Source organism: Podarcis muralis, chromosome 13, assembly GCF_964188315.1.
Source record: "Podarcis muralis chromosome 13, rPodMur119.hap1.1, whole genome shotgun sequence".
Classification (NCBI taxonomy): Eukaryota; Metazoa; Chordata; class Lepidosauria; order Squamata; family Lacertidae; genus Podarcis; species Podarcis muralis.
The window spans coordinates 5,835,364-5,855,722 of NC_135667.1; the positions used below are offsets into that span (position 1 = coordinate 5,835,364).

General features: G+C 45.6%; 5 protein-coding genes and 5 non-coding genes across 10 annotated transcripts; 4 read left to right on the forward strand and 6 right to left on the reverse strand.

Moving 5' to 3' along the window:
- Nucleotides 1-43: 43 nt before the first annotated feature.
- On the reverse strand, nt 44-1,794 carry LOC114582193 (histone H1.5-like). Its single transcript, XM_028703005.2, has one exon. It carries the CDS (start codon nt 1,763-1,765, stop codon nt 1,163-1,165), a length of 603 nt encoding a protein of 200 aa, XP_028558838.2. The 5' UTR covers nt 1,766-1,794; the 3' UTR covers nt 44-1,162.
- Nucleotides 528-609, forward strand: TRNAS-GCU (transfer RNA serine (anticodon GCU)). The gene has a single exon. It is a non-coding gene; the product is annotated as a tRNA-Ser (tRNA).
- A 3,403-nt stretch (nt 1,795-5,197) lies between the features above and the next one.
- TRNAD-GUC (transfer RNA aspartic acid (anticodon GUC)) lies at nt 5,198-5,269 on the forward strand. The gene has a single exon. It is a non-coding gene; the product is annotated as a tRNA-Asp (tRNA).
- A 290-nt stretch (nt 5,270-5,559) lies between these two features.
- On the reverse strand, nt 5,560-5,641 carry TRNAL-AAG (transfer RNA leucine (anticodon AAG)). The gene has a single exon. It is a non-coding gene; the product is annotated as a tRNA-Leu (tRNA).
- Nucleotides 5,642-6,292: 651 nt separating this feature from the next.
- Nucleotides 6,293-6,761, forward strand: LOC114582196 (histone H3). Its single transcript, XM_028703010.2, has one exon. It carries the CDS (start codon nt 6,342-6,344, stop codon nt 6,750-6,752), a length of 411 nt encoding a protein of 136 aa, XP_028558843.1. The 5' UTR covers nt 6,293-6,341; the 3' UTR covers nt 6,753-6,761.
- Nucleotides 6,762-7,430: 669 nt separating this feature from the next.
- On the reverse strand, nt 7,431-7,997 carry LOC114582198 (histone H2B 7-like). The gene has a single exon (XM_028703012.2). The coding sequence runs from the start codon at nt 7,989-7,991 to the stop codon at nt 7,611-7,613; it is 381 nt and encodes a 126-aa protein (XP_028558845.1). The 5' UTR covers nt 7,992-7,997; the 3' UTR covers nt 7,431-7,610.
- Nucleotides 7,998-9,024: 1,027 nt separating this feature from the next.
- On the reverse strand, nt 9,025-9,096 carry TRNAA-UGC (transfer RNA alanine (anticodon UGC)). Its single transcript has one exon. It is a non-coding gene; the product is annotated as a tRNA-Ala (tRNA).
- Nucleotides 9,097-9,404: 308 nt separating this feature from the next.
- On the reverse strand, nt 9,405-9,783 carry LOC114582202 (histone H4). Its single transcript, XM_028703017.2, has one exon. The coding sequence runs from the start codon at nt 9,755-9,757 to the stop codon at nt 9,446-9,448; it is 312 nt and encodes a 103-aa protein (XP_028558850.1). The 5' UTR covers nt 9,758-9,783; the 3' UTR covers nt 9,405-9,445.
- Nucleotides 9,784-13,468: 3,685 nt separating this feature from the next.
- Nucleotides 13,469-14,062, reverse strand: LOC114582197 (histone H2B 7-like). Its single transcript, XM_028703011.2, has one exon. It carries the CDS (start codon nt 14,032-14,034, stop codon nt 13,654-13,656), a length of 381 nt encoding a protein of 126 aa, XP_028558844.1. The 5' UTR covers nt 14,035-14,062; the 3' UTR covers nt 13,469-13,653.
- Nucleotides 14,063-14,739: 677 nt separating this feature from the next.
- On the forward strand, nt 14,740-14,812 carry TRNAR-ACG (transfer RNA arginine (anticodon ACG)). The gene has a single exon. It is a non-coding gene; the product is annotated as a tRNA-Arg (tRNA).
- The last annotated feature ends 5,547 nt before the right edge of the window (nt 14,813-20,359 follow it).

Here is a 20,359-nt window from a genome sequence, read left to right on the forward strand (position 1 = left end):
TTAACAGTAAGTTTCTCCGCTGTGAACATTCAAACACTCTTCGTTTTGTGTGGACACTTTATTTCATTTTTTAAAAGAGCTGCTATGCCACTTCAAGAAAAAACAAGGACATGAAGATAAAAAGAAATGAATTGTTGCCATGCCATTACAAGTAGTATTTAAGTTGTTTACTGAGCACTTGCTGAAAGAAGACGGAAGAGCACTTTTCATTTGCAAATAAAGAGAAAAGAAATGGGCTGGGGGACGACAAGGAGGGAAAAGAAAGAGACCAGCTTTTTTTTTAAAGAAATAGCAATTCGTTGCACGTCTGAATACCCATTTTTTAACAAGCATCTGTGGACCAGCACTGCGAAAGAGAGTTAAGTATCAGGAGCAAATGAACCAGTGTTAACACAGTGGATATGAAGTCTTCCAAGTCACCCCCGTTTCCCCTTAAACCTAATGAAAATGATATAGGTAAAACTGAGAGGTGAATAAGAACAGGTGAGTCTGGCCAGGATAACAGCCCGATCACGAGCAACAGCCGCGACGAGGTGGCCGAGTGGTTAAGGCGATGGACTGCTAATCCATTGTGCTCTGCACGCGTGGGTTCGAATCCCATCCTCGTCGGTGCATGTTGGCAGTTAGGGTGTTTTTTTTTTAAAATAGCAGTACGCAGCCTAAGCATCAAACCTGCAGTACGAACAGACCATGAATCAGAAATGTAAAAATATGTGCCAGGTATGACCAAAGCAGTGTTCTAAATGCGCTGTTGATCCCTCGCACCGCACCTGCCGTTTTCTCCTAAAACTGTATTCTTCCATTAAATTGCGATTAGCCATTAAATTGAATTAGCAGTAGACCCTATGGCAAGAAAAAAATAAACCGCATCCCCTTTGTTGTGAGCACAAATGTAAGGAAGCAAATATAAATAACTGGCAGCGGGATCCGAACCCACCCCCCTTCAAGACTGGAGTCTTAATGCAGCGTTTTACGGCCGCTCGCTCACGCTGCCAGTATTTAATGTATCTCATTTAGTAATACGTAACCATAAAAGCAATCAATTTCGACAACTTGGGAGAGAAGCCGATCAGGGCAGTGATTTCAGTCTTTCGCAGAAATTGTGGGTGGCTCTTAAAAGAGCCGTTTGTGTTAAATGACGCCCCCCAGTAGAAACGTTAATTCACTTTTTCTTAGGGGCGAGTTTGGGCTTGGATGCCTTCGGCTTGGCTTTAGGCTTCGGCTTCAGAGCTTTGGCGGGGCTCTTCGTTGTCTTCTTGGGCTTGGTGACTTTGGACTTCTTGGGGCTCTTGGCTGCCTTCTTGGCGCCTCCTGCCGCCGGCTTCTTGGCCACTTTCTTGACGCTTTTCTTGGCCCCAGCACCTCCTACAGCCTTCTTCACCTTGGCCGCGGCGGGCTTCTTACTCTTCGCCGCTACCGCCGGCTTCTTGGGCGCCTTGTCCTTGTTGTCCGCCTGCTTCTTATTGAGCTTGAAGGAGCCGGAGGCGCCCGTGCCCTTGGTCTGCAGCAGGATCCCCCGGGTCACCAGGCTCTTCAGGCCCAGCTTGATGCGGCTGTTGTTCTTCTCCACGTCGTAGCCGGCGGCCGCCAGCGACTTCTTCAGCGCGGCCAGAGAGATGCCGCCGCGCTCCTTGGACGCAGTCACCGCCTGGGTCAGCAGCTCCGTCACGCTGGGGCCCGAGACCTTACGGGGCTTCGAGGCCGCCTTCTTCGTGGTGCTTTTGGGGGCCGCAGCAGCGGCGGCGACAGGAGCAACTTCAGCCATTATCGCAGTGAACCTTCTTCTTCCTCCACTCCGAAATCTGAGCGCGAGCAGCGGCTCGGAGCTCCGTATTTATAGGGGAAGAGCCGCGCTCTGATTGGTGCGTTTCGGGGACGGCGCGTGCACGCCAATTCCTGGCTGGGGGCATTTGCCGCGGTGTGCTTCTTTATCCGCTTATAATGTCAATTAATCGAAATTAGCTGCACGGATAATTTCGGTTCCGGGAGGGATCGATGGGGAGGATATGTCCGATTTTAAGGATCTGGTTTTCGCGTTCGGGGGATGCAAGGCAAGCCTGGAAAACAGAGGGGAGCTCAACCCTTGGCTAGCTCTTAAGCCTTCAAATATGTAAACATTAGCTTTTAAGTCAAAATAACAAATGTTTCTTCGGACGGACACTTGTGGAAAGTATTTAATAGGATAATTTGGAGGGTTTCCTTTTCAGTAACCAAGAAAGGAACGTGTTTCGGCGGATTATTTCAAGACAATTGCTTATTTAATTGAGCCAAGTAGCACATCCGTTTTGTCTTATGAGGTGCTGTTTTCTGGAGTTCAGTGAAAGGAAAGTGGTATTGTATAGTTGTTTTTGAACCAAGCTTCCAAGATATTCCGCGGGAATTTATTGAAAGTCTAAACCACTGCTGGACAGAAACTGATCGGCTTTCCCCTGAAATAATTGTTAAGAAGGTTTGTCCGCTGTGTCGCCTGAGGATAGATATATCACCGATATAAAGGGAGTCTGCAACAACAATAACAACAACAGATGCAGACTTTGTGCCTTAGGAAACTGACAGTTTCTCCTACTCCACTCCAAACTGAAGTTTACAAAGAATAGATCCTTGTGGATGTCCCACAGCAGACAGGGTCTGGGTGCCTTTGGTTATTGCAAGTGTCTGGAGGTATCTGGAGGCGGTTGGAGGATGGATGGCGGCTAATAGACTGAGGTTGAATCCTGACAAGACAGAAGTGCTATTTTGGGGGGACAGGAGGTGGGTGGGTGTGGGGGACTCCCTGGTCCTGAATGGGGTAACTGTGCCCCTGAAGGACCAGGTGCACAGCCTGGGAGTCATTTTGGACTCACAGCTGTCCATGGAGGCGCAGGTCAATTCTGCCGCATTCTGGATTAGTTGTCGTTTCTGAGTCACCTTCAAAGGTAGCCCCACATAGAGCGCATTGCAGTAGTCCAAGCGGGAGATAACTAGAGCATGCACCACTCTGGCGAGACAGTCCGTGGGCAGGTAGGGTCTCAGCCTGCGTACCAGGTGGAGTTGGTAGACAGCTGCCCTGGATACAGAATTGACCTGCGCCTCCATGGACAGCTGTGAGTCCAAAATGACTCCCAGGCTGCGCACCTGTTCCTTCAGGGGCACAGTTACCCTATTCAGGACCAGGGAGTCCTCCACACGAGCCCACCTCCTGTCCCCCAAAAACAGTACTTCTGTCTTGTCAGGATTCAACCTCAATCTGTTAGCCGCCATCCATCCTCCAACCGCCTCCAGACACTCACACAGGACCTTCACCGCCTTCACTGGTTCTGATTTGAAAGAGAGGTAGAGCTGGGTATCATCTGCATATTGATGGACACCCAGTCCAAACCCCCTGATGATCTCTCCCAGCGGCTTCATATAGATGTTAAAAAGCATGGGGGAGAGGACAGAACCCTGAGGCACTCCACAAGTGAGAGCCCAGGGGTCTGAACACTCATCCCCCACCACCACTTTCTGAACACGGCCCAGGAGGAAGGAGCGGAACCACTGTATGACAGTGCCTCCAGCTCCCAGCCCCTGAAGACGGTCCAGAAGGATGTTATGGTCGATGGTATCAAACGCCGCTGAGAGATCCAGCAGAACTAGGAAACAACTCTCACCTTTGTCCCTAGCCCGCCGGAGATCATCAACCAGTGCGACCAAGGCAGTTTCAGTCCCATGGTGAGGCCTGAATCCCGATTGGAAGGGATCCAAATGGTCCGTTTCCTCCAGGCGTGCTTGGAGTTGTTCAGCAACCACCCGCTCAATCACCTTGCCCAAGAATGGTAGATTTGAGACTGGGCGATAGTTGGCCATACTGGCCGGGTCTAAAGATGTTTTTTTAAGAAGCGGTTTAACGACCGCCTCTTTGAGTGGATCTGGGAATGTTCCCTCACAGAGGGACCTACATTGGCCCCCAGTATGTTTCCAAGCTCAATTCAAAGTGTTGGTCCTGACCTTGAAAGCCCTAAACAGCTCAGTTTACCTGAAGGAGCGTCCCCACCCCCATCGTTCTGCCTGGACACTGAGGTCCAGCTCCGAGGGCCTTCTGGCGGTTCCCTCACTGCAAGAAGCAAAGTTACAGGGAACCAGGCAGAGGGCCTTCTTGGTGGTGGCACCCGCCCTGTGGAACACCCTCCCACCAGATGTCAAGGAAATAAGCAACTATCTGAGTTTCTGAAGGCAGCTGTGTTTAGGGAAGTTTTTTATGTTTAATAGATTTTTGTATTTTAATATTCTGTTGGAAGCCGCCCAGAGTGGCTGGGGAAACCCAGCCAGATGGGCAGAGTATAAATAATAAATTATTGTTGTTATTATTATTATTATTATTATTATTATTAAGACTTCACTGTCAGTAAGGAGTCATCTAACTATATTGTAACACCCTGATATTTTATCCTTTTATCGCTGGCTATGGTGGCAATTGGCTCTGGGATCCATTGGCTGACATCTATGACTGGTGAGTGCTACATCAGACCCGGGAAGACTTGCAGGTAAATTGTCTACTCGTGATAAAATGACCTAAAAGTCACTCATTAGGTGATCTGAAGCCAGTAACTCCCTCTCAGTCTTGTCAACTTCACAAGCTTGTTGTGAGGTTGAAAATCAGGCGAAGATAAATTGTTCCTGCTTCTCTGAAAAAGGTGAAATGTACCAGTATAAAACTGAAATTGATACAACACTGCTTCTGGACCCCTTGAACTGAATATACAAAATGTTTGATAGATATTTAAAGAAATTAATAGAAACAGATAATGCCACACAGCAGTGGCTACAACAATTCAATGGAATGTCATAGTAACAGACAATATCGTGGAAACAGCACACACAAAGACCCATCAACCCAGTGGCATACAGTTGCACAATGGCACAATATCTTTTCTTCTTCATCAGTGAAAACTCTTAGGAAAATGAATCACTTCAAAAAATCAAGGAAAGGTCAGAAATCACTTTCTAAGCTGTTTAACAGTGCAAACCTATGTGTGTTTATCCGAAAGGAAGCCTCACTATATGCAATGGGCCTTCGTCCCAGGTACATGTGAGAAACATTGCATTAAAAAAGAAAACCAGGGCTGCAACATCCTCGTAGATAATTAGTCACACCTGCTTTTTGGGAGGTCTCAGCCCTTAGGCAGACTCGAATACTATTAGGATAACAACAAATCAGGAAAACTGCAGATCAGCGAAGTCCTCGTTAGTATAGTGGTAAGTATCCCCGCCTGTCACGCGGGAGACCGGGGTTCGATTCCCCGACGGGGAGAAGCGCACATTTTGCCGGGGAGGCGCGGTGATCGCAAAAACAATAGCTGTATATGTATTATTACTATTATTCTATATTATTAATACCCATTAACAGTTTAAAGTGTTAGATCAAGAATGCTATACTCCACTGATCAGCACTTAACACAAGACTAATATTTAACATAAGATACAATCTCAGTCGTATGAAAGGGAACATAAAATCGCTTGCGGGTTCCAAAACTCAGGCAGTAGCAGAAAAAAAAACAATCTTCCATGTGGTCAGCATTCAGTTAACAGGAAAATAGATACTGGCAGCGGTGGGATTCGAACCCACGCCCCCGAAGAGACTGGAGCCTTAATCCAGCGCCTTAGACCGCTCGGCCACGCTACCTTACGAAAGGAGTTCTTTTTCTCTCTCATTTTAAAACAAAAATTTTAGTTTGCAAGACTAAATTTTCTTTTGTTCTTTTGTGTTCTATCTACTCCTCTAATCAGGTTCAAGCATGTAAACCGGCACTTTCTGTAATTCTCTGTACAATTCCCGCAGAATTTAAGTCTCGCGCTGTGCTACCATTTGCTCCGTTCTGATTGGTCAATTGCTCACTTCCACTTTTGTCTAATCGTGTCGCCGCGCGGGATATTTAAATAAAAGTATTTACCGTAGTTTTCCCTCGCTTAGTTTTACTTTAGTTTTCCCTCCCTTAGGTAATCCCTAAGAAATTGAAACTCAAATTGAGGGAGCACAGCCCAGAAATGTATGTTCTTCATGAAATTAAGTCCACCTATGTTGTGTCCTCGCCTTTCATTTTATTAGAAGAATCCTGGAAACAAGAAATATATTGTGAGCGAGGCAAACTAGGGAAGATAAAAAAGAGAAAAGGATTGAGACGTGGTGGCTTCAAATCACGTCCAATCCCTGCAAAGCGCGGGAGATTCAAATCCGTCAAGTGATTGGTCAATGATCTTAGCCAATCCAAGCAGAGGAATTACAGTATAAATAGCCCGCCAGAGGCCGCTTTCGACAAGTCGTTGGTGTCAGCCTGAGAGAAGGTGCTTGTTTTCTATTCTTTTCGCCTCCTTGTAGCTCTGTAATGGCTCGTACCAAGCAGACCGCTCGCAAGTCCACCGGCGGGAAGGCGCCTCGGAAGCAGCTAGCGACCAAAGCCGCCCGGAAGAGCGCCCCGGCCACCGGGGGCGTGAAGAAGCCTCACCGCTACCGCCCTGGGACTGTCGCCCTGCGAGAGATCCGTCGCTACCAGAAGTCCACTGAGCTGCTGATTCGCAAGCTGCCCTTCCAGCGTCTGGTGCGTGAGATCGCGCAGGATTTCAAGACTGACCTGCGCTTCCAGAGCTCTGCGGTGATGGCCCTTCAGGAGGCGAGCGAGGCTTACCTGGTGGGTCTTTTCGAAGATACCAACCTGTGCGCCATCCACGCCAAGCGGGTCACCATCATGCCCAAAGACATCCAGCTGGCTCGCCGCATCCGCGGAGAAAGGGCTTAAACCGGGACCTCTCGCTCAAAGAACAAAAGGCTCTTTTAAGAGCCACTACATACTCTCAAAATTGCTGGAAATTGCTCTTGTTCTTGCCTTCGGTAGGGTAAAATGCCCATCGTATACATAAGCGAAAATTTGCGCCCCAAAACGATACAACATTTTCTGCATATAACTTCTACAGATATAAATAGTAAGCACTCTTAGGTCGGGGTGGTGGTAGATCCCTTTTACAGGATGTATATGTCCATGATAGTTTAGAAAAATGCAACTATTTTTAGCCACTTTGCTAATGCTTTAGGAGTCTTCAACCTGAGACGCTGCTTAAAATAACTACCTTTGGCGTGTCCTGCCACCTAAGTTATACCTGCAACAGACCCATATTTGATCTTCATATACTTTCAGTGCGTCTATGCATAGGACCAACGGGGTAGATAGCTTGGACTTCTATAACATTATGGGAAATTTTACAGATATTTCCGTAAAAGAACAGTGCCTCCTTATAGATCTAACCTGCAGTTTTAACATCCAGCTTTGCTGTTTCATGCTCAAGGCAGCTGGTATACAGTTCACAACTTTGGATACTGGAAAGAATGCTGCGTGTTTGTGACTGTAATATCAGCTACAACTAGGTGGGAAACTGCAATAGCTTGGTTTATTTCTTGATTTAATAGCAAATTGAGCATATGAGGTGGTTATCCAATAAGCCAACCTTAAGCATGCTTGGGTTAATTTTACAACACTGGAATCTGCTGCATGCATCTAGGACTTTTTTAAAGTGTAAAGCAAGTACAGCTCTTCTAAAGAAAAAGTGGAGGGCTCTTAAAAGAGCCTTTGGGTTTAAGTGGAGGAGTTTTCCCCCCAAGTTTACTTGGAGCTGGTGTACTTGGTGACGGCCTTGGTGCCCTCAGACACGGCGTGCTTGGCCAACTCCCCAGGCAGCAGCAAGCGCACAGCGGTCTGGATCTCCCGGGAAGTGATAGTGGATCGCTTGTTGTAATGGGCCAGGCGGGAAGACTCAGCAGCGATGCGCTCGAAGATGTCGTTGACGAAGGAGTTCATGATGCTCATGGCCTTGGACGAGATGCCCGTGTCCGGGTGGACTTGTTTGAGGACCTTGTAGACATAGATGGAGTAGCTCTCCTTCCTGCTCTTTTTGCGCTTCTTGTCGCCCTTCTTCTGGGTCTTGGTGATGGCCTTCTTCGACCCTTTCTTAGGCACGGGAACCGACTTCGCGGGCTCAGGCATTTTCAAAATTAGCCGCTACTTCTGTAGCGCAGAGAAAGACAAACACCTTTTATACCAGCTTTATGCAAATGAAGGCTTGAAGCACTCGTTTTCTGATTGGCTGGTCAGGAGACTGTTTCAAATACTGCGTTTCTATAGGCAGAAAATATTTCCCATTGGTTCAAGAACTACGCTCCCTACAGTTTGAATTACAAGCTCGATATGCTATTGGTCGCTGACTGGAAAGCTTGCATTGCTATCCAATCAAAAAAGCGATTCGAAGCCAGAGGCCAAATTGAGCAAAACGTTTCAGGGAAATCCTTTTTAAAAAGATAATACAATCATTAGATCAAAATGGGTTAATTTTAGATTCAGACTATCTGTTCCCATTGAAAATCAGACAAACACCAAATTTCCTTTTGAGAAACGGAATATAGTACTGTAATTTCGCAATAAAATTGCTGAGCACTCACATGATCGCCAACTTCTTCGCCGAATTATTTTTGAAAGAAAGCCCTGTTGCTTTGTCTTTTACTCTTTTGCATTCAAAACGGGGGCTTGCAAGTTCCTGTAGGAAACCGTTTGATTACTGCACTATTTTGATTTCCCCCGTAGTTTCTCTCCCAACCCCCAAACCCCCGATAATCTCCCCAAACCTTCCCTTCCGTTCTGTTTCTCAAGGTTCAAGGACGGAAGTGTCGACCAAGTTTTCAAGCACGGTTGCGCTTCTAAAAAAACGCCACCTCCCTTTTTGATATGAAGCTTTCCTAAATCAGATTCCAACGTGTTCTCATGATAATCGATTCTCTTAAATCCCCGGGGGGGCGGGGCGCCATTGATAATCGGATTAAACGGCTTCGAGCAATCACGTCCATTGCGTAGTTTTGGCAATTGCCCTATGGGGACTCGTTATGCCCCTTTTTCAACAAGTATCGAAGGCATTAATAAAATCTTCAGGTGTGGGTATCTTCTGTAGGCTAGGACGATATCTAATCAGGAAATCAATCCTATTTTTAAAAATCAAAACGTAAAATTTCGTGTGCAAAACTTTTAATGGAGATGCCGGGGATCGAACCCGGGGCCTCATACATGCAAAGCATGCGCTCTACCACTGAGCTACATCCCCGCCCGCCATGAACTCTCTGGAAATATATATTGAAAAGGCATAGTTATTGTGCAACCAAAGAAAACCAAGTATCTACTGCCCAAGCTAGTTCTAGGCTACGTTAGGTGCTTGTGACCTTGAAAAAAAAACCCCAACAGGAACGATAAAGCTTTTTACTTCAAGCCTTCCGTCCCTTCAGTCAGCTCGACTATGAAGTCAAGCCAAACTCTCGAGAATTCCCAATTCACTAGTGCAGATGCAGAAAGCCTTTTAAAAAAATACAACATTTTAGCGCATTTTAACAGCTCTTTTACGGGCAAGTGGTGGCCCTTAAAAGGGCCGTTTGTGCTGCGAATACGAAATCAAGAATTTAGCCGCCAAATCCATACAGAGTACGGCCTTGGCGCTTCAAGGCGTACACCACATCCATAGCGGTCACGGTCTTCCTTTTCGCGTGCTCCGTGTAGGTTACGGCATCGCGGATCACGTTCTCCAGAAACACCTTTAGGACACCGCGAGTCTCCTCGTAGATCAGCCCAGAAATACGCTTCACTCCTCCGCGGCGAGCCAGCCGGCGAATAGCGGGCTTAGTGATTCCCTGGATGTTATCACGAAGGACCTTCCTATGCCTTTTGGCACCTCCTTTGCCCAAGCCCTTGCCACCTTTGCCACGGCCAGACATTTTGCAAAATCACAATCGGCTGCAGTCTCACGAGAAACCAATGTAGCGTAAGCCTCTGCAGTTGTCCTTTTATATCATCTGATCCGACCAGAGGGAAAACTTCAACGTTTGCTCCACCCACGCCTCTCAACCAGTAAAAATACGCCGCGGGTCTTCCTACAATTCAACCTGCCGAACAACGTTTTCCTAGTGAAGATAAACTGTTCTGTCAGCGTACATGAATTACAACTTCGGTGCTTTTGATAACACCCGTCCTAGCTTCTTGGAAATCGAATTGCGGTGATTTGTATTTATTTTTTGACAAATAAATGGCTGGAAAAAGCACGACACGAGACAGAAATTCCACTTCACTTAAATCTATCCGCTAATTTTAACTGTGAGCTAAGGGAATGGAGAAGAGACCAGAGTTAATTTAGCTTTAGCGCCCCTTGGTAAAAGCTGAATATTATATTATTAAGTTTCTATACTACTGTACCTTTCATCAGGATTACAGGGCGGTTTACAATACAAAAATACGTAGTGAAAATAACAATAACCCCCCAGTTTAAAAGGCCACAACACAGATTGCTTAATTAGCCAAAGGTTTAGATTCTAAAACTGGTAAGTGTTCTAGAACTAATTTTTTAAAACTCAATCTGTAAAGTCTACAAGTTGAAGCAGGAAGAACCTTGCTTTGAAGGCCAAACTAATGGCAGTGTACTGGAAGAAGCAAAGATCACCAGTGTCAAAGCAATGATTCTACAACAACTTCATTGGACGGGTCATGTCTGGATGCCTGATTATCGTATTCCAAAGCAACAACTCTATTCCGTACTTTAAAATAGAAAGCGTAATGCTGGTGGTCAACAAAAGAGGTTTAAAGACTCTCTCAAAGCAAATCTTTTAAAAATGTAGTATAAACACCGACAATTGGGAAACACTGGACAGCAAGCGCTCCAATGGGAGAACAGTCTTTACCAAAAGTGTCATGGGATTTGAAGACACTTGAACTCAGGACGCAAGGGAGAAACGCGCTAAGAGGAAGGCACGCTTGGCAAACCCTCACCGTGATCAATTCCCGCCTGGAAACCAATGTCCCCACTGTGGAAGGACGTGTGGATCCGGAATTGGTCTCCACAGTCACTTACGGACTCACTGTTAAGACCATGTTCGTGGAAGACAATCTAACTCGGCCACGAGTGATTGCCAGACACGAAGACAATGACTCCTAGGTAATAGGAATCATAACTGCAGCTGTCACCTATCTTCATGTTACTAGAACACATTGACCGATAATATATTTGGAGCCTGTAGCGGGAGAGAATTGGGGGAATCTGAAGCAGAAAAGGAGTTTGAACCCCAGATAGGGAGAAAATAAGTTTGGGGAGGCTCGAATTCCTTCAAAACATGAGTTTTCGGATTTCAGGTATTCTTGCCTTGATTAGACACTAAATATTTTTTTTTTAATTTAATTTTTATTAGTTTCAAATTCATTATGCAACACCAAACATTAAAGCAACAAAAAAAACAAACAAAACACAAGAAAACAACAAAAAAGAAGAAAAACATTACATAACATAAAACACCAACAAGTTAAACTTACAATAACTAAATAACTAAATCACACAACAATAGTTGACTTCCCTTCAACTCGGTTTTGGAATATGTTACAAAAGGTTTCCTATCTGCAGTTTCGTTTTCTTAAAACTCTTTGCGTCGCGAGCGTTATATCGAGCCTACTGTGATTTTTAGATTTTTTACATCTGTTTCAATATATGTCATAAATTTATTCCATTCATTATTAAACTTTGTACCTTTTTGGTTTCTTATTTTCTGTGTCATTTTTGCCAATTCTATATAGTCAAATAATTTTGATTGCTACTCATTTATAGTTGGGATTTTTGATGTCTTCCAGTTTTGTGCTATTTGTGTTCTAGCAGCCACTGTTGCATATTGGAAAAATGTTTGGTCTTCCTTTTTAATTTCTTCTCCAATTATCCCCAGAAGGAAGGCCTCGGGTTTTTTTGTGAAGGTATATTTAAATATTTTTTTTAATTCATTGTAAATAGATTCCCAAAACTTTCTAATTACTTGACAGGACCACCACATGTGGTAAAAATTGCCTTCTTTAATCTTGCATTTCCAGCATAATTTGTCTCCGGTTTTATACATTTTTTCTAATTTTACCGGCGTGATGTACATCATTTTATTCATGTTCTCTCTAAGTGTTGTACATGCCGAAAAATTCATACCTTTATTCCAAAGTTTCTTCCACTTATCAAACTCTATGTTGTATCCAAAGTCTATCGCCCATTTCACCATTACTTCTTTTATTTCTTCATCTTTTCTTCATCTTGAAAGATGAAGATTAGACACTAAATAAGTCACTAAATAGTCCCCTGGGAAAAGACTGGATGAAACTCAAAACTGCTTTTCCTGCGTCCAATATTTATTTTATTGAAAAGGTTGTAAAGGAACACAACTACATACCAAGGTTTTACTATTCAGATTTAATACAATAAAGAAATGGATTCAGTTTCTAGTTTCACAGATATGAGATCACAATTAATATATGGTACAAAGTGCAGAGTAGGGGGAGGAAGCGACCAGGCAACATTTTTGAGAGAAGTATAAAGTTGGGGAAGTGATAAGGTAAAGGTAAAGGTACCCCTGCCCGTACGGGCCAGTCTTGACAGACTCTAGGGTTGTGCGCCCGTCTCACTCTATAGGCCAGGGGCCAGCGCTGTCGGGAGACACTTCCGGGTCACGTGGCCAGCATGACAAAGCTGCTCTGGCGAGCCAGAACCGCACACGGAAATGCCATTTACCTTCCCACTGGTAAGCGGTCCCTATTTATCTACTTGCACCCGGGAGTGCTTCCGAACTGCTTAGTCGTTTAGTCACGAAGAGTCGGACACGACTAAACGACTAAACAACATTTATCTACTTGCACCCGGGAGTGCTTCCGAACTGCTAGGTTGGCAGGCGCTGGGACCGAACAACAGGAGCGCACCCCGCCGCGGGGATTCGAATCGCCGACTAGGCGCCGAGGCTTTTACCCACAGCACCACCTGCGTCCCTATTGGGAAGTGATAGGACTTGGTAATTCTTAACGAACGTTTATTCAATGTGACTCAAGGGGGGAAATAAGTTGTAGGTTCTATTGAGATTTGAACTCAAAACGCTGGAATCAGAGTCCAGAGTGCTAAACATTACACCATAGAACCACATAAAATGAACTATATTATCGGATCCCGAAGCTGCACAAAAGAAAATGGTTAATTACCAATTAGAAAATGTGTATATAGCTATTCAATGTGTGTGCTTATGCAAAGGACTAGTGGTAGGTTGATATGTTACCAGTTATTACAACAGAACAATGTTGTCTCACAAAAAACACTAACTTGCCTTTTCCTGTACAGTGGCACCTCGGGTTAAGTACTTAATTCATTCTGGAGGTCTGAACTTAACCTGAAATTGTTCTTAACCTGAAGCACCACTTTAGCTAATGGGGCCTCCTGCTGCCGCCAGAGCACGACTTCTGTTCTCATCCTGAAGCAGTTCTTAACCTGAAACACTATTTCTGGGTTAGTGGAGTCTGTAACCTGAAGCGTATGTAACTTGAAGCATATGTAACCCGAGGTACCACTGTACTGGATTGGTAAACAGTTCTTAATGCTTATTACACCAATGAAGCCCCCCCCCCCCATCCTTAAATTCTAGTAACTGTTGAACAAATTTCTTAATACATTTTAAACTGTTACTTTTGAATGTGGTGGCCAGATTGTAGTAGATATTTTGGGGACAAGTTGGAAGCCCTAAGAAATAAAACTCAGTAGTGATTTCATCTTTTAAAATAATTTGTGTGGCTCTTAAAAGAGCCTTTTGGTTTAAGTGGAGGAGTTTTCCCCCCAAGTTTACTTAGAGCTGGTGTACTTGGTGACAGCCTTGGTGCCCTCAGACACAGCGTGCTTGGCCAACTCCCCGGGCAGCAGCAAGCGCACAGCGGTCTGGATCTCCCGGGAAGTGATAGTGGATCGCTTGTTGTAATGGGCCAGGCGGGAAGACTCAGCAGCGATGCGCTCGAAGATGTCACTGACGAAGGAGTTCATGATGCTCATGGCCTTGGACGAGATGCCCGTGTCCGGGTGGACTTGTTTGAGGACCTTGTAGACATAGATGGAGTAGCTCTCCTTCCTGCTCTTCTTGCGCTTCTTGTCGCCCTTCTTCTGGGTCTTGGTGATGGCCTTCTTCGACCCCTTCTTAGGCACGGGAACCGACTTCGCGGGCTCAGGCATCTCGAAACGCCTCTAGCAACCGCCGAGAGAGAAATGAAGCGCTCTTCGCCGCCGCTTGTATTTATACGAGTCTCATGCAAATTAGCACCTCAAACCCTCAAATTCCTATTGGTCGGCAACTTAGTATGCAAATAGCAGTGGAAGCGTTTGTTTGTCATTGGCTAACCAAGGCTCCTTCACTTTAGCGCCAACGGGAGTCCGTTTCCTATTGGTTAAATCGAGAGTTCGCTCTCATTGGTTCAGTTTCCCCCGCCATCCAATCAGAAGTGCCCGTTACAATCCGAGAAACGAACTGGGCAAATGAGAAGCCGCGCGGGAATTTTGAAGCTTTGCTCGCGGCTTATGGGATTCGCATTGGGCGTCGCTTGACAGCGATGAGTTTTTAGGATGATCGACGGGATCTCAGAGGACCGACCAGTATCCCTGCTTTGTTTCCTTTTCGGATTAGATGCATGCAAATCTGAGCTCTTTGGAGCCTGCCGTTTGCTATCCGCTGCTGCATTTGATCATGATGAACAGGGAAATAATCAAGCCCCTCCTGCTATTTGCCTTTATAGGCTGGGAAAGGGGAAAGATAAACACATCTGGAGGCTGCCCTGCGCCTCTTTGTCTCCTGGTTCTCCCAGCCGAGGGAAATCAGGATGCGGAATGTATGTTAAGTCAGCTCTGTCTTCAGCCAAACCAGCCACAGTAATACGCGTCCAAGGGCCAGTGGCGCAATGGATAACGCGTCTGACTACGGATCAGAAGATTCTAGGTTCGACTCCTGGCTGGCTCGGGAAGGGGCAACTTTTTGGGGGAAGAGGAGGTGAGCCAATCTGTGAGCTAAATGGGCCAGTGGTCTGACTCGTTATAAGGCGATTTCCAAAGCAGGACCCGGCTTAGCTTTATGTTTTCATTGTGGCATCTGCAATGGAGGAGGATGTTCTGACAACGATCCTAACAAAGTGTCTCATCCTGCTCCTTGGGGTTTCAGTTTCTGCTCTACTGCTGCTTCCCACGAAGAGCATCTACTTGCCCACTCTAAGAAGAGGATGCTGAGCTCAGAGAGGCCACTTTGGCCCCATCAGCTTCTAAAGTGTGCATGACCCCTTTCTGAGCGGGCAGCATCCTTCCTCTTTCTCACCTCCAGCCCCACTCTGCTGCCCTGTCATTTTCTCAAGCGCTTTGGTTAACAGGCAAAAGCACAGCCAGGACGGATGCGGTGAGCTCTGATCTTTACTCCTGTGGTCAGTTTTGGGGACAGGCAGCATGTTGGTGCAGGCCACCACCTAGGTCCCTGGCAAGGAACTGTTGTTATTATATTAATTTAATAAAGGTAAAGGTACCCCTGCCCGTACAGGCCAGTCTTGACAGACTCTGGGGTTGTGCGCTCATCTCACTCTATAGGCCGGGGGCCAGCGCTGTCCGCAGACACTTCCGGGTCACGTGGCCAGCGTGACAAGCTGCATCTGGCGAGCCAGCGCAGCACACGGAACGCCGTTTACCTTCCCGCTGGTAAGCGGTCCCTATTTATCTACTTGCACCCGAAGCTGCTTTCGAACTGCTAGGTTGGCAGGCGCTGGGACCGAGCAGCGGGAGCGCACCCCGCCGCGGGGATTCGAACCGCCAACCTTTCGATCGGCAAGCCCTAGGCGCTGAGGCTTTTACCCACAGCGCCACCCGTGTCCCCATATTAATTTAATAATCCAGGTTTTTATCTGCTTTTCTGTTACAGTTTCCTGGCCTTTATGTTGCATATTTGTTTGGATGGTGTACACACCAAGAAGCCATGCAGTGTGCTCTTGAATTTGCAGGGGGCGGGGCGGATGCTTTCTCATGCTCCCCCTCCACATTGTTGCATTCTGGCTACTTTGAAAATCACATAATTGTAGAGTTGGGAGGGATCCTGAGGATCATCTAGTCCAGGGGTCTGCAACCCGCGGCTCCGGAGCCGCATGTGGCTCTTTTACACCTTTGCCGCGGCTCCGGGGCGGATACTAGCGAGGGGAGGAGGCACATTGTGCGCCCCGACACTCCCCACTGTGGCGGGCGCTGTACTGGCTGTGACGTCGCATGGGGGTGGTGCGTGCGTTAGTCACGCACCGTCCCGACATCACCTTCCCGCCCGCCCGCCCGCTACATTGTAAGGGGCATGTACGCTGGTCACTGCATTGAAAGGCGGCATGTACGCTGGTCACTGTTTTGAAGGGGAGTGAAGAACACACACACACAAAAAGGTAACTTGTTAATTTAACGTTTATTTCTATGAGGAGGAGTAATTCTAAGGGGTCAAACAGAGAAATAATAAAAAAGTGACAAAAAAGTTATTTTTATAATGACGAGTTTTGCAGCTCCCAGTTTTTTTTCCCCTTCGGAAACGGGTCCAAGTGGCTCTTTTTATCTTAAAGGTTGCAGACCCCTGATCTAATCCAACCCCCTGCAATGCGGGGATATGCAGCTGTCCCATATGTGTCCCATATGGGAATCGAACTTGCAAACTTGGCATTCTCAGTCCCACGCTCTAACCAACCCAGGCTGAACTGAACACTATCTTTTTTCTTTTTTAAAAAAATGATATTTATTAAAGTTTAACAATTACAAGAAAGAAAGACAAACAATAAAAGAGTTACAATACTTCAAAAATAAAAGAAAATGCAATAAAAAGACAGTACAACAAAGCAATAAAAGAAAGAAAAAACAAAAACATTTAAAAGCAAAAACATTTTAAAAAAAACACACATCCGGTATTTTCATATCTTTGTCTTTCATTTACTTATTTCCTCGACTTCCTCACACCTCCCTTTTTTGTATTCTGGTTCAATTAGCTGTTTCAGCAAGTCCTTTCCCTCTTTCTGAGATTTTGTTCTATAATTTATCTTAACGCAATTTAACCTTAAATTTTACACTTTGACCCATTAGCAATCCATTTTTACTTAATTCTTTGTAACCAACCCTAGAACTTAAAAACTTATTTGTACATTTGTAAAACATTTCTACTAAAGCCAAATAGTTTCATTCCAAGATTTTCCTAACAGTCATTAATTTTGCAATATTTCTCTAAACGAATTTTTAAACTTTCTGCCAATCTTCATCCACCGTCTCTTCTTCCTGGTCTCGGGTTCTGTCAGTCTTTTCTGTCTATTCCATCTAGTCCATCAACCTGGTGATCTTATGTCCGAGGCTCTTAACTCTTTTCCATGTCCCTTCTGCAGATCTTCTTCATAATTGTACCTGCACTTTACTTTGTCTTCTGCTGGTCTTGTTCTTAATTTCCTTCCTTTGTCTCTGAGGAGTAGATCTCGGGGGAACAACCAACGAATGTCTTTATCCCTTCTCGACGGGTCAGCCCGTTCTCCATGTGAACTGAACACTATCTATCTACACTATCTATTTGAACACAGATAAACACAAGTGATGGCATTGTCACAGCTAGATCAGATGTGGTTAGCAGCTCTTTGATGGGGCTGAGTAAAGCTTATGGCCTATAGACTGAGTTCTGCACCCAGCTCAGGGTTCATGTCATTGAAATTCTGCTCAGTATTGATCCAGAGGAGAACTCCGACGTATCGCTAGCAGAGCAAAAACTGAAACACGTTGCAGGATTCCCAAAAAGTAGACCAGAGGCAATTGATATTTCATCCAGCAGAGAGCTTACAGAAGGCAAATGAGCATAATGGTCACAAATCCAATGCGTTCAGGATTGGCACCGTCCATAAGAAATCCAGTTACAACAGACCTAACTTAAACTTACAATAACTTATAATAAGACTAAACCTTAACACTATATACAGAATCGGCGGAGCTGATTGGGAGAATCAGAAACCAGTGTGATAGAGCTTTCCAAAAAGACTGGAGTAAATTTGTACAATATTTGAAGGATAATTGTAAACAATTAACAACACTAGCAGGGTTGATATGGGACGCGGGTGGCGCTGTGGGTTAAAGCCTCAGCGCCTAGGACTTGCCGATCGAAAGGTCGGCAGTTCGAATCCCCGCGGCGGGGTGCGCTCCTGTCGTTCGGTCCCAGCGCCTGCCAACCTAGCAGTTTGAAAGCACCCCCGGGTGCAAGTAGATAAATAGGGACCGCTTACCAGCGGGAAGGTAAACGGCGTTTCCGTGTGCTGTGCTGGCTCGCCAGATGCAGCTTGTCACGCTGGCCACGTGACCTGGAAGTGTCTGCGGACAGCGCTGGCTCCCGGCCTATAGAGTGAGATGAGTGCACAACCCTAGAGTCTGTCAAGACTGGCCCGTATGGGCAGGGGTACCTTTACCTTTACCTTTAGCAGGGTTGATATGAAAAGACCTGTAACAATGATTACTGCCTTTTTATATTTACTCAAAATTTGTGATAATTGGAATAAGTGAAATGTAAATTGGAAGAGGTACCAATGCTAGGATATAGAAGTGAATTATGAAAATCATGAGGCGGGAAGGAGGGAAGTCGATTAGCTCATATGAGCAAAGAGTTAAGGTAACAATAAGGATGTATTTAAATATTATAAAGGCAAATTGATATTTCATCCAGCAGAGAGCTTTACTGAAGGCAAATGAGCATAATGGTCACAAATCCAATGCGTTCAGGATTGGCACCGTCCATAAGAAATCCAGTTACAAGAGACTTTAACTTAAACTTACAATAACTTATAATAAGACTAAAACGCTATATATAGAACACCACACCAGAAGGAAGAGAGACAGAAAGATAAAGTGAAACCCAAGCTCCTCTCAGCCGTATTATTATCCGTAGTCAGCATGACTTTGACAGAAGAAATAAGGCAGGCATGTTGAACAGGTAGATTGTGATCTGCCGGCAGATCACTGGACGTTTGTGATAGATCACCAGGGGGTAGATCACTGCCAGTTTTTAACTGTGTGAGTAGATCGCAGTCTCTTGGGAGTTGGCCACCCCTGAAATAAGGGAACCAGTTTAAGTCAGCTGTACTCAGCTTCTCTGAAGGAACAACTCAAACATCATGAACCTTCTGCTTGTTTCTTTCACACAGAGAAAAGCTCCCAGTAACCCTCTCAAATTAAGCAGAATAGGAAAGATCTCTGCACATCAGATCAAGAAATGCCAGCTGACAATGTGCTGGAGGGAAAGGTGTGGTGCTGCGGTTCCTGTCTTTGGGGTTTGTTTCAGCAGCACCAGATTGTTGTCTGTCGAGAGAGAGAGAGCAGGGCAAGGAGGGAGTTGGGTCCCCCAGCCGTGGGTGATCTTTGAAGGATACGGACAGAGCATGAAGTCTGCCGCTTTTGTGACAGGTTGGTGACCTCTCTGCCCTCCTCAGATGGGGGAAACTCGCTTTCTATCTCACATTCACACCATTTCTCACTGCATCTCCACTTTGCTCTGTACTTCCAGCCTGTCTCCAGATCCTTCTTGTGAGATCAACCCACCCAGGTAAAGTTGACTTCCATTCTTGTTTGTTGTTGTTGTTGTTTAGTCGTTTAGTCGTGTCCGACTCTTCGTGACCCCCTGGACCAGAGCAGGCCAGGCACTCCTGTCTTCCACTGCCTCCCGCAGTTTGGTCAAACTCATGCTGGTAGCTTCGAGAACACTGTCCCACCATCTCGTCCTCTGTCGTCCCCTTCTCCTTGGGCCCTCCATCCTTCCCAACATCAGGGTCTTTTCCAGGGAGTCTTCTCTTCTCATGAGGTGGCCAAAGTCTTGGAGCCTCAGCTTCAGGATCTGTCCTTCCAGTGAGCACTCAGGGCTGATTTCCTTCAGAATGGAGAGGTTTGATCTTCTTGCCGTCCATGGGACTCTCAAGAGTCTCCTCCAGCACCATAATTCAAAAGCATCCATTCTTCGGCGATCAGCCTTCTTTATGGTCCAGCTCTCACTTCCATACATCACTACTGGGAAAACCATGGCTTTAACTATACGGACCTTTGTTGGCAAGGTGATGTCTCTGCTTTTTAAGATGCTGTCTAGGTTTGTTATTGCTTTTCTCCCAAGAAGCAGGCATCTTTTAATTTCGTGACTGCTGTCACCATCTGCAGTGATCATGGAGCCCAAGAAAGTAAAATCTCTCACTGCCTCCATTTCTTCCCCTTCTATTTGCCAGGAGGTGATGGGACCAGTGGCCATGATCTTGGTTTTTTTGATGTTGAGCTTCAGACCATATTTTGTGCTCTCCTCTTTCACCCTCATTAAAAGGTTCTTTAATTCCTCCTCACTTTCTGCCATCAAGTTTGTGTCATCTGCATATCTGAGGTTGTTGATATTTCTTCCGGCAATCTTAATTCCGGCTTGGGATTCATCCAGCCCAGCCTTTCACATGATGAATTCTGCATATAAGTTAAATAAGCAGGGAGACAATATACAGCCTTGCTGTACTCC